General features: G+C 43.7%; 1 protein-coding gene across 1 annotated transcript in view; it reads right to left on the bottom strand.

The window, feature by feature from the left end:
* Window positions 1–6393: 6393 nt before the first annotated feature.
* Window positions 6394–13950, bottom strand: part of AMFR (autocrine motility factor receptor) — a 45727-nt gene continuing 38170 nt past the window's right edge. Inside the window, exons 13-14 of the mRNA XM_061593799.1 lie at window positions 11353–11537; window positions 6394–7962 (exon numbers count right to left, since the gene is read on the bottom strand). Coding sequence (XP_061449783.1) covers window positions 7818–7962; window positions 11353–11537 — 330 coding nt within the window. The 3' untranslated portion in view covers window positions 6394–7817. The remainder of the gene's footprint in view (window positions 7963–11352; window positions 11538–13950) is intronic.

The following is a 13950-nucleotide window of genomic DNA, read 5'->3' as shown; positions in this document are numbered from 1 at the left end:
GATATATGGGGAATATCATGTACCTGTTTACCAGTGATGTAACTTCCTAAAGGGTGGGGTTACCTGGCTTTCTCTTCTTCCTCCTTTGTCTGGGATTCTTGCATATTCTCCAGTAAGCTTGAGGAGAGAAGCATGCTTCTCATCCAAGATGACCGTTATCATGGACTAAGACTTCTGTTTCTCTGTCTAAGCTAGAGCCTATGTAACCTATGAAAGGTCATGAGTAAACATTCTTTTATCTCTTTTTACCTAAGAAGATTGTCTCTGTTGTTATTTGTGTCTGAGGGAAAGGTGGGCTGGTTTATTCTCGTTCTGCTGCTTGCGTTTATATCTCTGCTAAGAAATAGGACTATGAGACTGTTCCTATTTCATTTTAAAACCAAACACAAAGCAATACAGAATTATATGCTGCATTCATCCTGGGTTAGTCCCCTATTTGCCATGTACTGCTAACCAGTCTTTATGCTTTGAGTTTCCATGGCTGTTCCCCAACACTGGGATTTGCTTTTTTTAAAAAACAAAAAAACCAGCAAATATAACATTAAACAGATGTAGTTGCCCTCTCTCTCCCTCTCTCCCTCCCTCTCCCTCTTTCATGGAAGTAGAGTGGTCAACCCACCATTGCAGGAACATGAAAAATAACTACTGTGAGGTTGATTAATGGACACTGCTGCCTCTTTGTGCTTGTTTGCTACTGATCGCAAGTCTGCAGAGGTATCAACTTCACAGTAGGGCTCACTCTCTGCAGCCAAAACAAACTGACTGTACTGTGAGACTGATGGCTCTGCAGATTTGCATTCAGTTGCAAATACAAAGAAGCAGCAAACGTTCAACTTCAGTATTCATTGTACTTTCTTTGCCAGGTTGCATTGTGGCTTTGGGGAGAGGGAGTCAAGATATATACTGCACATGCCCAGGTCCCTAGCAACCAGAGGGAGTGTAAATACTAAATCAGAGGGTGGGGCCATTAAGAGACAGCGTAATGGATCCTTCATCAAGGAATGCCTATTGCATGAATAGAAAAAAAATGTGTTTGGAGGTACCATTGAGCACGAACTGTGGAAGGTGCACATCAATGACAAAAGAAAAAACAGTGACTTTACTATGAAGAAATGTTCCCAGATGGATAAGCCCTAAGACAGGGGTAGGGAACCTTTTTCAGACTGAAGCCGGCATTCCAATCTGGACATAGGAACAAAGTAAGCTGCCTTACATCGAGTCTGACCACTGGTCCATCTAGCTCAGTACTGGTCCATCTAGCTCAATACTGTCTACACTGACTGGCAGTGAATCTCCAGGTTTTCAGGCGGGACTAGGGATGGGAACCGTTGGTGGGTGCAATAGCATTCCGTCAACCTAACAGGCTGGCATCAATTCACATTCGTTCTTTATCTGCTAGCTTCTGCTGTTACCAAATGCATGTTTTTTGTTTTGTTGCTTGGAAAAGATATATTATCAATATTTTTAAAGTTGGTATCTATATGTTGAAGGAAATATCAATATTTTTAAAGGAAACAGAAATTTTCATTCTTAAAACTGATGTTTTATACGTGGATTTTTTTTTTAAAGTCCATTTTCAAAAATAACCACGGAAATTCACTGCTTTAAAATCCTATCCTCGATTATTGAGAATAAGTGAATGAATGGGAAATTTGCTACCAAAACCAAATTGGGCAGAATTCTAGCACATCCCTAGGTAGGAGTCAGTCATTCCCATCTCTACCTGGAGACGCTGGGGATTGAACCTAGGACTTTATACATGCAAAGCAATGGCCCCTCCCCAAAAGACAAAGGCAATCTGCCAGAGGTCACATGCCGGTGTGTTGCCTTTGCAGAGTTCACTAGTTTCTTTACATAAATATGCACACACACACACTCATACACACACGTATGTCACATGCTATCCGCCATCCAGGCAACCAATCTACATGTCATGAGCCCTGCTAGGAGGGAGTGAACAGATGGGAACGAAGCGGAGGAGGGGGACTTAGAGTGGGATGTTTGAGCCGGTGAAGGGCCAAGCCCGGAGTGGGACCCAGTAGGCACCCCACCTCTGGACTTGGACAGTTCAACCCCAGCAGCAGCTCCAGATACCCCTGGGGAGAGTCAACCTGACCAGCTGGTTGTTTCCCAGCCTGATGCTTCCCCTTCCCCTGCACCCACATTGCCAGCAGGCAGCCCTCCTCCCTGTAAAGGCGTTGATGGGGGCTCTGCCTTCACTTTGCACCAGAAGGCAAATGCGGCGGGAGATTCGACAGACACAGCTGAGGCGGAGTCTTCACTTGCGTGCACGCTCCCAACAGTAACAGCACACGCAAGCAGGGTGCCCACCAGCCTTACTTAAGCCAAGTGAGGGGGGGAGTAGTTGCTGAGTCAATGCCTTAATGCTGCAAAGTAGTGCCTAGTTAGTCCTAGAGAGATGCCGAGTCCTGAGTAAGTCATAGGTAGATTCATGAAACACAAAGAATTGAAACTGTCTCTTACTACAATAAAAGAAAAAACCACAGCCGTGTCTGAGTCTGGGTTTTTTGAGTTCGGGCAGGATACTGCCTGATGAAAGTACGCATTCCAGCAAAGCACAAGCACTCAGGGAGGGCATGAAGTAGAGCAAGGGGGGGTATGGCCTAGGGAGAGTCCCAAGGGCTAAATATAGAGGGCCATATTTGGCCCTGAGGCTTGAGGTTCCCCACCCCTGATGTAAGCTAAGTAACATATTGTGAAAGGGTGTGTGCATGGGCATTGCTACATATGCCTTCCGGGATGGGAATGCTGCTCTCCAGGACAGCAGAGGTGCTCACTCTCACTGGGTGAAGGGACAGAACTCCCTGGAGGCTGACAGGCTCAGTAGCGCCCTGGGCTTTAGCTGGTGGGTTTGGAACTAGGGATGGGTGAGAAATTTGATTCAGTTCATATTTGAATCTAGCAAATTCGCATTTTCCAAAACAATATGAGAACCAAACATGGCCATCCTCTGAAATGCACACTTCCTTGAATTTTGCAATGCAGTTCCCCAACCAATGTTTACAATAATGCATACATTAGGGGAAAGCATGTATAAAAATGAAGATATGAGTGAAGATAACATACAAAAATGCATTATGACAACAAATGGCTTACAAAAATGTGTACATAGTCAAAGGTAAAGGTGTCCCCGCACTTATAGTATGAGTCATTTCCGACTCTTAGGGTGACGTCTTGCGACGTTTACTAGGCAGACCGTATATATGGGGTGGGATTGCCAGGTCCTTCCCCGGCCTTTCTTTACTCCCCAGCATATGCCAGGTACTCATTTTACCGACCACAGATGGATGGAAGGCTGAGTGGACCTCGACCCCTTTTACCGGAGATTCGACTTCCTCCTTCCGTTGGAATCGAACTCCGGCCGTGAGCAGAGCTTCGGCTACGTTACCACAGCTTACCACTCTGCGCCACGGAGGACATAGTCAAAACTGCCTGCGAAATGTGTCGATTTGCACTAAAAATTCACACTAAAATGCTGGAGAATTTTCATGAGGATTTAAAAAAAAAACAAATTGCAAATTGCTGCAGAAATGTGGAGAACTAAACTTAAGATTGGGAAAATGAGAAACAGGAGAAAACTGAATCTGACCGAACTTCCCATCCCAAGATGAGACCTATGAGCAAATTTCACACCAATGGCATCGGCACCTTTTTTGTTGAAAAGTGAGGAAAAAGGGAAACAGAAAGACTGCAAGAGGCCAACTGCAAAGGAAGACAGAACTCCTTTCATAGCAATATAGAGGAAGGAGTTGTGGCAGATGCAACGTTTCTTGTAGTGAGTTGCAGCTGCCACAACTTCTTCCATCTTTTATAAGAACCCGTTTCTCCTTTACATCTGATGATCCAAGATCCCAGAGGGAAAGAAGTTTGGACGTACATATCTATGGGGCCAAAAACATAGAAATGGGCCTCATGGCACAGGTTAAAGTTCAAGGTTCTAGTTTTGGCGTACTAAGCTCTATGCAGCCTGGATACCTGCAAGATCGCCTTCTTACCCCTTATATACCCAGTCAATCACTACACTCCGCTGGTGAGGGCCTCCTCCAGATACCATCTTATCAGAAGATCCTTTCCACACAACATAGGAAACTGACGTTTAGTGCAGTGGCACCTACCCTTTGGAATTTCCTCCCCTTAAATATTAGACAGGCACCATCTCTGTTGACTTTTTGGCGCCTACTGAAGACCTTCCTTGTTCATCGAGCCTTTTAAGTAGAGACCTTATCCCAGTCTGTGTCTAAATTGCTTTTTAAGATGTTTTTAAAGCTTTTTTTAAAATATGTTTTGTTTTAATATATTTTAAAATCTGTTTTTAAGATGTTTCAGTGTTTTTGTTTGCCACTCTGGGTTTCTTCTGGGCGAAAGGGCAGGATATAAATTTAATAAATAATAAATAAATAAATAATGGGCTTGGAAGTCTTCTCTTGATGCTGCAGCTTTCAAGTAATATTTTTGTGAACCAGGTGGAGGACCATGCACTTGCTCGGCTATCTGAAAATGGCAGATCTGAGCACTTCCATTCCCTGAGAGAAACGCAGTAAGAACTCCCTGTCTATCCATATCCTTGAGACCCTGTAAACATCCATCTTGTGCTTTTCTTCATTTCTGTGACAGACTGTGTTAGGAGTAGACACAGTGAGAATCACCTCCTGTTGGTTTCTCATGAAACAAAAAATTTACTGTGGCCACATTCACACCATACATTTATTCCACCGTTATTCCACTTTAAACAGTCATGGCTTTCCCCAAAGAATCCTGGAAACTGTAGTTTGTGAAGGGTGCTGAGAGTTGTTAGGAGACCCTCTAGTCCCCTCACTGAGCTACAGTTCCCAGAGTGGTTTGACAGTCAGTCTCTTCCCAGAGAACTCTGGGAATTTTAGCTCAGGGAGTTTTTTCTGTGTACCAAGGAATAAGCCAGGTACAGCTTAAATAAAACAATGATCCTGAACATAATATTTGCCGTTTTCTCCATGCAAGCTTACATATGTAATGGTTAACTGTAATAAGGAATAGATGATTTAGCTGTAGTAACTAACACAACCCTATTCATTTTAGTTAGAAGTAAGTCCCACTGTGTTCATTTAAGTGGTCTTCCAGGTCCTAGTCCAACATTCTAACCATTTATACAATCGCAGATGCTCATTTTAAATATGTTTTAATTTAAAAATATATTATCAAGTTGCCAAAATGTGTGTTTTCTTTTTACTCTTCATTTGAGTTCTTTGCATGGTTTAAGGTTGGCACTGGGGGAGAGCAGCATTCTTTTGCCTTTAACAGCAAAAGTGCAGTTGGATGAACGTGAACTGAACTTTTTTGTCCTTTCTTAAAATGAATTTTCCAAGCACTGCGGGTTACTAATACAATCCTCTTCATCTTATTCAGAAGTAATCAAACCCCACTGTGTTCTATGGGGCTTACTCATGAACATAGGACTAACATTCTGTTGGGTGCTAAGTATTACTAAAACTGAAATGCTTAAGTGTCCACTGCAGATGGAGGCCATACAACTTTTCTCCCAGCTGAGAAGCAACTGTGATAGCAGGGACCAAAGAAAGACACTTTACAGTTTAGTTAGGTGCTATTTTTAAAACTGCAGTGCTTAAGGGTCCACAGTATGTTTGCAAGGGAAGAGGATGGAGAGAAAATCTGAACTTGGCTATGCCCCCATAGCAGCCCTCCCCGCAACCAAGGGAATTTCCCTCCTGAAAATGCAACAAGGGGAAAGGGTGCTCATTATGAAGCAAAGAGCACTGTACCAAGGCTCACTTTGGATCACTTATTTTGAATGAAGCAGAGTTCATTCCCAGTCTCTTTATATTTCACTCTCCCATTTTCACCCTTCTGATTACTGAAGTGGGTCAGTTGGGTGGAGAATCCTAGTATAAGACTGCCATCTTGTGGGCAGCTAACTTAACAGCAACTAAAGGGAACAAGCAGATCACTGTTATTTTTACAGTTGTAGAGATGGGAGTGCCATATATCTCAACAAAATAAATCTATCCAATGCCCCTGCCTCCACCCCAGCCTGCACATGAAGGTACCAACACAGAGGTAGGCCCTGCTTTCAGCAGACTAAAATTTCTGTAGGACCAGTTTTTCATAATGTGTAATACAGCATTCACACATTCTACATCAAATGTATTCAAGTATGTCCCTAAAACTTACTTATCTATCAAAGTAACTTGAGAAACAAATTTCAGATCAAGTGTCCAACAGTGAGTCCATAGATGATCCACCACACACTAGCAATTGATATGCATTTAAATTGTAACAGTTGGTAGGATAATACAGACTCCAAAGCTATCCCGGGGTGATATATTAAGACAGATTGATTAACTTGGGCAGAGATCAGAGAGAAAGAAGATGTGAATGTTTGCAACATTTCCAACACTGATCAAGAATTTATTTTCTTTTTTAAAAAAACAATAAAAACAAAGAGCTGTGCTCTAAGCAAAACTGAATCACAAGAGTTTTTTTTCTTCTTTCAAAGTTTACTAACAGCGTTGCAAGGTAAGGCTTCCCAAAGGGGTTTATTGAAATAAGTTATCTTCACTTAACATTTACACAATTCATGTTTTCTTAAGTCACCTTCAGATACCCTAAAAACCTGCTGTAAAAATTTCCATTTTTTTTTTTTAATACTGGGCACGTTCTGAAGGACAATGATACTCAAACACTTAAAAATGACTTGGTTGCCATTATAAAACTCATTTACGCACCTAAGACCAGAGATCTCCAATACATCTACCAGAGTTTTACAATACTAAGATAAAGTTTGATCACGCTTAGCCTAAGGTCTAGTAGCCCTCAATTCTCTCAAATATGATTAAGCTAATGGGCATATGTAGTATTGCCAAATGCAAGATTAAAAAAATATACTTTTGCGCGCTCCCTCGCCTCTCAAATGGCCAACTTCCGTTCCTGTATGAAACCTTCTTTGCAGATTGCCTCTGAGAACAATCTTCATCACTGTTTACGTGCTTACTGAAATGTTGAATTAAAGATGCCTAAGATAGCTGGGCTCGTGCCCTGTATGCCTATGTTTTTCCTTTGGCCGTAGGTTTGTTGCTGGCAATGAAATGCATAGAAAAAACAAACCAGCCTCCTGGCAGAAAAAAAAAGAGTCCAGGAATGTTCAACCTGTCCATCTTGGAGCCAGTGCTCTAAAACTTAGCCTAACATCTTCCACTCTAAGATGTCTCCTCCTGTTGGTGCACTCTACTTCCATGCTCCAGTGCTTAGAAATGCCACTTTTATCCTAAAGACTCTGCAAAGGCATCCATCTTGTATCTGTGTTTTAAAAAACTAACACCTCATTCTTGAGACGTGTGATGGCTTGGCAATGATGCTTGCTTACTTAGGAGAGGACTTTTGTCAATATAACCCTTCATTTCTCACTTGCTCAGCTTCCACTTTAAAAGAGCTTAACTGGGACGTACCAGCAAGCACAGTGAACAGAAGCAGCAAATGGACCTGGCCCTCCGCAGCCACTGTCCCCTGCATCTCGCTTTAAGCAGCACACCATGCCCAGGGCTGTAAAGACTGCATTTTTTTGTTTGTGAAGTGGGGAGCGGAGGGATGTGTGTCACTTTAAAAAAAATTACCCAAGGAAGGTTAATTTGTCAGCTGTCCAAACACTTATTAGATCACATGCTTTATACAGTGAAGACGCAGCCAGATCACTCGTCCTCAGCGCACTTGCTGAGCTCTGAAGAGACCCTCCTCACTGATAGGGAGAGTGCAGGTTGGCATAAACGTTGCTCGCGTGGAAGAGGAACAGGAGGAGACGGGAAGCGTTAAGATGGGTGCTGCTTCTGAAGCCTTCGCTCTGCGGCAGCAGCCAGCATTCTGCGGCGCAGGGTGACGGGGTCTGAAGCCGCTCCTTCAGCCTGCAAGTAGACATCTGAAGCAGGGTCGTCGGAGCTTTTGCTGAGGTAACGCCTGGAGGGAGAAAATTTAAATGGGTGAAGGGGAAGCAAAGAAAAGGTTCACTCTGACTATAGAGGCTGCCCTGGTTTGCATTCAGCCTTTCCCACTGGACCAAGGAATAAAGTGCTTGGGACTGAACATACTCAGCCATAAACCCAAATGAAAAATTCTGCACCAAGAAAAGCTATGGCCTGTACAAATTATGTAAACAGTGAAAAATGTGCTCATGTTAGTGGCCAGCTTGCCATTTTGAATAATTTATTCTGCTCTGGAAATATTGTTGAGCCACCCCTCTTTCGAAGGCCCCCTCCAGACTGGTGTTTTATTGTGGGTACATTCTGCAAGATATTCTTGGCACAGTAGTGGTGGATTTATTCTGCTTTATTAGTTGTTCTGATGCTTCCCCAATAATACTACATTATCGCTATCTGGAGGGGTGCAACAAAAGCGGGACAAAAATAAATGAGAACATCTGTGGTATAAAAGGTTAGGGGACAGGCACTGATTGGAAATGAAGCAGTGTGACCACCCCAAAACCTTTGCAGGCACAAAGTACTGAAAGTGGAATCGTGTATAACCACCCCAAGAGCATCATGAGAACAAATCATCATGGATGCACAATAAGGAGGATGTCTGCAGAGTCCCTTAGACTTCAGCAGACACTGCTAATACATTTGCAAGCATTTCTTCTCAGTCATAAAAAGTTTTTTTTACTTTTTATGAAGCTGAGAACCTGAAAGAACTGAATCCTGTGCTCTATACCACATTCAGGGTACATGCACATACACACACACAGAATTATGGCATAAACATAGTACAGGGTACCTTAGGGACTACCTGAACCCTTATGTTTCTGCTTGATCACTGAGATAAATACTGATTCTAGGGTGACAGCAAGATCTACAGTTCGATCCAATGCTCTCAGATAATGTTCTGCTACTGCCCAAAGACATGGCTGTGTTGTTATTCTTAGATCCCCGTTAGTTCTCCTGCGCCACTCCCACCTGCTGCCTCACCTGCTGACTGTGCCTAGGAGAGCCTCCCAGCCAGCTCCTTTGCTTGGAATCATGAAGTCTGAAGGTACCCAAAAGGCCATCAGTTCAACGTCCAGTCATAGTGCCAGGGCCATCCAGGCACTAGGAGAGGGGGTGGGGAACCTCTGGCCCTCCAGATGTTGCTTTACTAGAAACTCTCCTCATCCCTATGGTGGCTGGGACTAATGGGAGTCAGAATGGACAAGGATCTAATGAGCAGGTGGTTGGACGCATCACTGCAGGCATCCTGTCCTTATCATTGGGCCGCATTAACTGAAACTGATCCCCCGACACTGAGGTCAATGTTGCATTTAATACCTCGGCTGGAAATGCCACAATAGCAGTGTCTAAATCACTGCGGAGCTGAGTGACCTTATCCTCAAAGTGTTTAGCCAGCTTGTTACAGCTAAACACTGTGTGCTCCAGAGGTCTTCAACTCCCATTAGCCCCAGCCACTATGGCCAAAGGTCAGAGAGGGGAGGAGTCAAGAGTCAAGCAACATCCAGAGGGCCACAGGTTCTCCACCCTGGCCTTAGGGCAACACAACACAGACCACAGCATCACAATAAAGGAGAAGGTGCTAGCCATGCAAAGAGCTCCAAATGACTTTCCCTTATAACACTTCCACAAATCCCCTCCTGGGGCCACTCCATATGAAATATTTTGTACCTGAAACCCAAGTACAAAACGTGCATATATTCCATTAGTTAGGAAGGCCACATGCATGCACAAATTGTGACCCTTTCCTTCAAAAGTGACCAGGAAAACCACAGAGCTCACAGGAGCCTGCAGCAACTTTTTTCTTTTTTACAATCATCTCTCTTTCCACGCTGACTCCCCTCTAAAGAGAAATGAAGAAAAGTTTGGTGCATACAAAAAACTGCTATTATAAAAGGTGAGAGAGCTCTGTCGAAGTTCTCCCTATCAGAGCAAGGCAGGGAGGAAAACTGGAAGGGCTGTTCAGCGGGCCACAAGCTAAAATCTGATTGGTCCTGCCTATTTATTTATTTAGGCAATTTATATACTGCTTATATTTAAATGAAACTCTAAGTGGAATACAACATAAATGTGGTGTTGTTGTTATGTGCCTCCAAGTCGACTGCGACTTATGGCGTCCCTATGAATCAGCGACCTCCAAGAGCATCTGTCATGATCCACCCTGTGCAGATCTTGTAAGTTCAGGTCTGTGGCTTCCTTTATGGAATCAACCCATCTCTTGTTTGGCCTTCCTCTTTTTCTACTCCCTTCTGTTTTCCCCAGCATTATTGTCTTTTCTAGTGAATCCTGTCTTCTCATGATGTGTCCAAAGTATGATAACCTCAGTTTCATCATTTTAGCTTCTAATAATAATAATAATAATAATAATTTAATTTGTGGGTCGCCTATCTGGCCAATGGCCACTCTAGGCGACGTACAATTTAACAACAATACATCAATTCTATCAATTCTAGTGACAGTTCTGGTTTAATTAAAACATCTCAAACAGCAAACACACAAAACACTACACAATCTATAAATACAACCAATCACTGAACAGAACATCCCCTTTTGTATCAACATTTAATTTAAACATTACCTAGTGGAGTAAGTGGGAGAAAGAACAGATCTATGGATCCCCTCATCCAGTGCAGAATGATGTGGCCTTTTCTTTATAATAGGCACAAGAGGTGACCAGGAAAGCAATACAGCTCAAAGGCCCTTGCATTTTAAAAAGATAAGAACTACAACAGGTACTGGTGCACAGTCATTATTAAGAGGTAACAATGTGTATTTTTAATTTGTGAATCTGTATCTGAATAGAAAGCATGTTTAAGAAATGGTCCACAGTTCAAAGAGGGTTTGATAAAAACAGCTTCATTCTTTGCTGCTCTTTTAGTCTACCAAGTCCTCTCCCTGAACAGGGATCAGGCAATCTCCCTGTTAGGAACATCAAGTCCTGAGCTGTTGGCACTCTCAGATACTGGCTATGCCCAGGTCACCTAGTTATGTTTCTTCTCTCAAGTTTCACAGTGAAGATTTAAGTTCTCCGCAAGAGACACACAGAAAGCAGGATTGGACTTCCAGATGTCAAAGGACCAGCAAAATGTTCCATTCAACCCAAGTCAGACACAGATGAGCAGTTGCATGATTAATGTATCTGTGACAGGAAATACACATGCACCACCATAAAAAAATGTGCTTTTCCTCCAGAGGTGGAACCCAAACCAAACTCCAGTGAAAACTGTTTCTCCTCCTGCCCCTCCGCCCCGCTATGAAACAGCTCTTCCTATTTAATGTGGCTGTGATAGGAGAGCCTCACAAAGATGGGCCTCATTTACAATGACTGGAAAATACTGGCGGCGAAAGGGCATGTGCACACACAACACACCTGCGAGCTTGTTGCAACAGGTCTTCCTTCCTCTGGACTAACATCCTCTGTCTTTCGTCAGCTGACTTGGAAAAACGGCTCCCTCTCACTTCAAAGTCTTCCGTCTCAGCAGATTCTGCTTCTGTCTCGTCAAACTCTGCCATCTCTTCCAACCTTGAGTTGAGTTCCAGTGGGTCTCTCTCAGTCTTCCATGAAAAAGAACATGGGGGGGATTAATGTAGATTTCCATAATTTAATTCAATGCTTCCAAAAGAACTGGAGAGGTCTGAGCTGAGTTTATCTTACCGAGCTGACATGGTGAACACAGACTGACAACATAAATGAAAAGGCTTTCTCCCTCCCAATAATATATATATATATGAGAGAGAGAGAGACAGACAGACAGACAGACAGACGGACAGACAGATCTTCACATACGGCAGGGATGGGAAAACATTTCCAACCTGAGGGCTGTGACGTCCTTCCCTGGTTCTCCCTGTCAGGTTCCCACCTGCTTGTGGCTACTGCCTTTCACTAGGCACCACCAGGGATACCACCAGTCCGGACCGTCCTTTATATGGTTTCTCACTCCGCTCTAGCACAGATCTCACTAGATCCCCCTGCTAGGCAGCACCACCAGTCACGTCCTATAACCAATACTCCCAGAGACTTTGCCTGAGTCTCTCTCTAGCTGGTTACTTTTGTGACTGCGTGCTTATGCTGTTCCCAACCCCCTTGTATCTTTATAGAGAACGCATACAACTCTGGGTTGCTCTGGATACTTGAATTGTTATTATTCCTCCCTTCACCGCTGCCACCATTAGATACTGTTTCTGTTCAGCCTTGGTAATTACTTTGCCCTCCCTTCTGGTATGTATATCCCCCAGCCAAGGATCAGGCCTTTGGTAAACCAAATAAGTATTTATTCAGTATCAGAAATAACAAGATTAGTTTTAGAATGTTTCACAAGCATATGGTTTCATCTATTCCTGTTTTGTACTTGACTTATTATTAATCAGAACTCCAACTCCCTCTTTCTCCACACTCCTGACCTCCACCCTCATTCAACTGTCATTCTTCCATTTATACTCCCAGCCATTCAAACGCTCAGCCAATCATCCAGCATTCTACTGCTCATGTACTCCCCCCTCCTCTTTCACTCCACTTACCATATGTCTTCTATATAAATAGCACTTACCATATTTACACTATAAGCAGGAACATCACAAGGGCCACATTCCATCATGGACAACCTTCCGGGAGCCACATGCCAATAATGAGGGAAGGCCAGAGGCAAAAGGTGGACAGGGCAACAGATGTGGCTTTTTGCACAGCAAGCTACATTCCAGCCATGCCATAGTCAGGCAAAAACACAGAACACTCCATCTAGGTAATCCAGAGGCACCTTCCCTGTTCAAGGGCACATTCCAACCAGGCAAAGCACTAAAGGAAGGTCTAGGGCAGGGCCAGTGAGGGGAGTGGCTGAGGAAGAGGTGCAGCCTAGGGAGAGTCCTGCGGGTGGGACAGAGAGGCCTGGAGGGCCACATTCGGCCCCCGGGCCTGAGGTTCCCCAACTCTGACAGAAAGGAAACTAAGCCCACATGGCTGGGGCCAAGGGGATATTTTTTTCTTGCCCACGTCTCATGGTCACCCATTCCTAAAATGGAGACCGATACCAAGTTAGCCAACTGTCCTACTAGCTGAATCCTATTCTTCAGCAACAAAGATTATCAACCAAATCCTGTTTCATAAGAAGCAGCAACAAAAACAGCAGCATCCTGTCACAACATATGGAAGGACAAGTATACAGTGAACACAGATGAAACAATGAAGGCCTACACAGACACACAATGTCACAGCCAATTCTTTCCTGTATTGGAAAAGGCTCAAAAAAGGGATTTTCCAAGGCCAAACACACTTGCCCAAACCACACATAATCTAACCTCACATATTCATTAATTGGGGGGGGACGCCTGATGCCCCCACCATCACTGCCCTGGCTGACTCTGCCGTCCCAACCTTTGCATGTGTGACAGAAGGCGGCATGAGGGGGGAGCAGTCAGCTGAGTGTCTGAAAGGGGAGCCTGCATACAATCTAATTAACATGTGAAGGCTGGGCCACTAGAGCCAAGCAGGATGTCAACACTGCATGTGGGGCCTGCAGGTACAGCCCTCTTCTCTCCTCCCCCCCCCACCCTCATTTATAATGCATGGAAAGAATTTGTGAAGGGGCTATACTTTAGCACACCTGCATGTGATGGGGCAGAGATTCAGGGGACAGTAAGGCAGAGACAGTGACTCTTTCTTATGTAACCTTTATCTGAATAATGCTGTGAAAAATGTATGCTATAAACAAAAGCATTAATTACTAAAGAAGAGAAAGAACACTTCTTCCTCCATGCAGACTTCTTGGAGAGAAATAATTGGCCAGATCAATGACAGGACATCCGATAACATTACGCTAAGATGGTGTAGAAAGCTCTCTCGAAAGGTTAACACTGACCTAGTGTTAATAATGACATTACTTATGGCCACTGAGATACATATATCGCCCTACTGAAAAAAACAAGAGGTACCACCTCTGACAGAGGGGTTTAAGAGTATTTGGCATATAACACA

This window comes from Rhineura floridana, chromosome 13, assembly GCF_030035675.1.
Source record: "Rhineura floridana isolate rRhiFlo1 chromosome 13, rRhiFlo1.hap2, whole genome shotgun sequence".
NCBI classification, from domain to species: Eukaryota; Metazoa; Chordata; class Lepidosauria; order Squamata; family Rhineuridae; genus Rhineura; species Rhineura floridana.
This window is presented reverse-complemented; position numbering and strand designations above follow the sequence as displayed.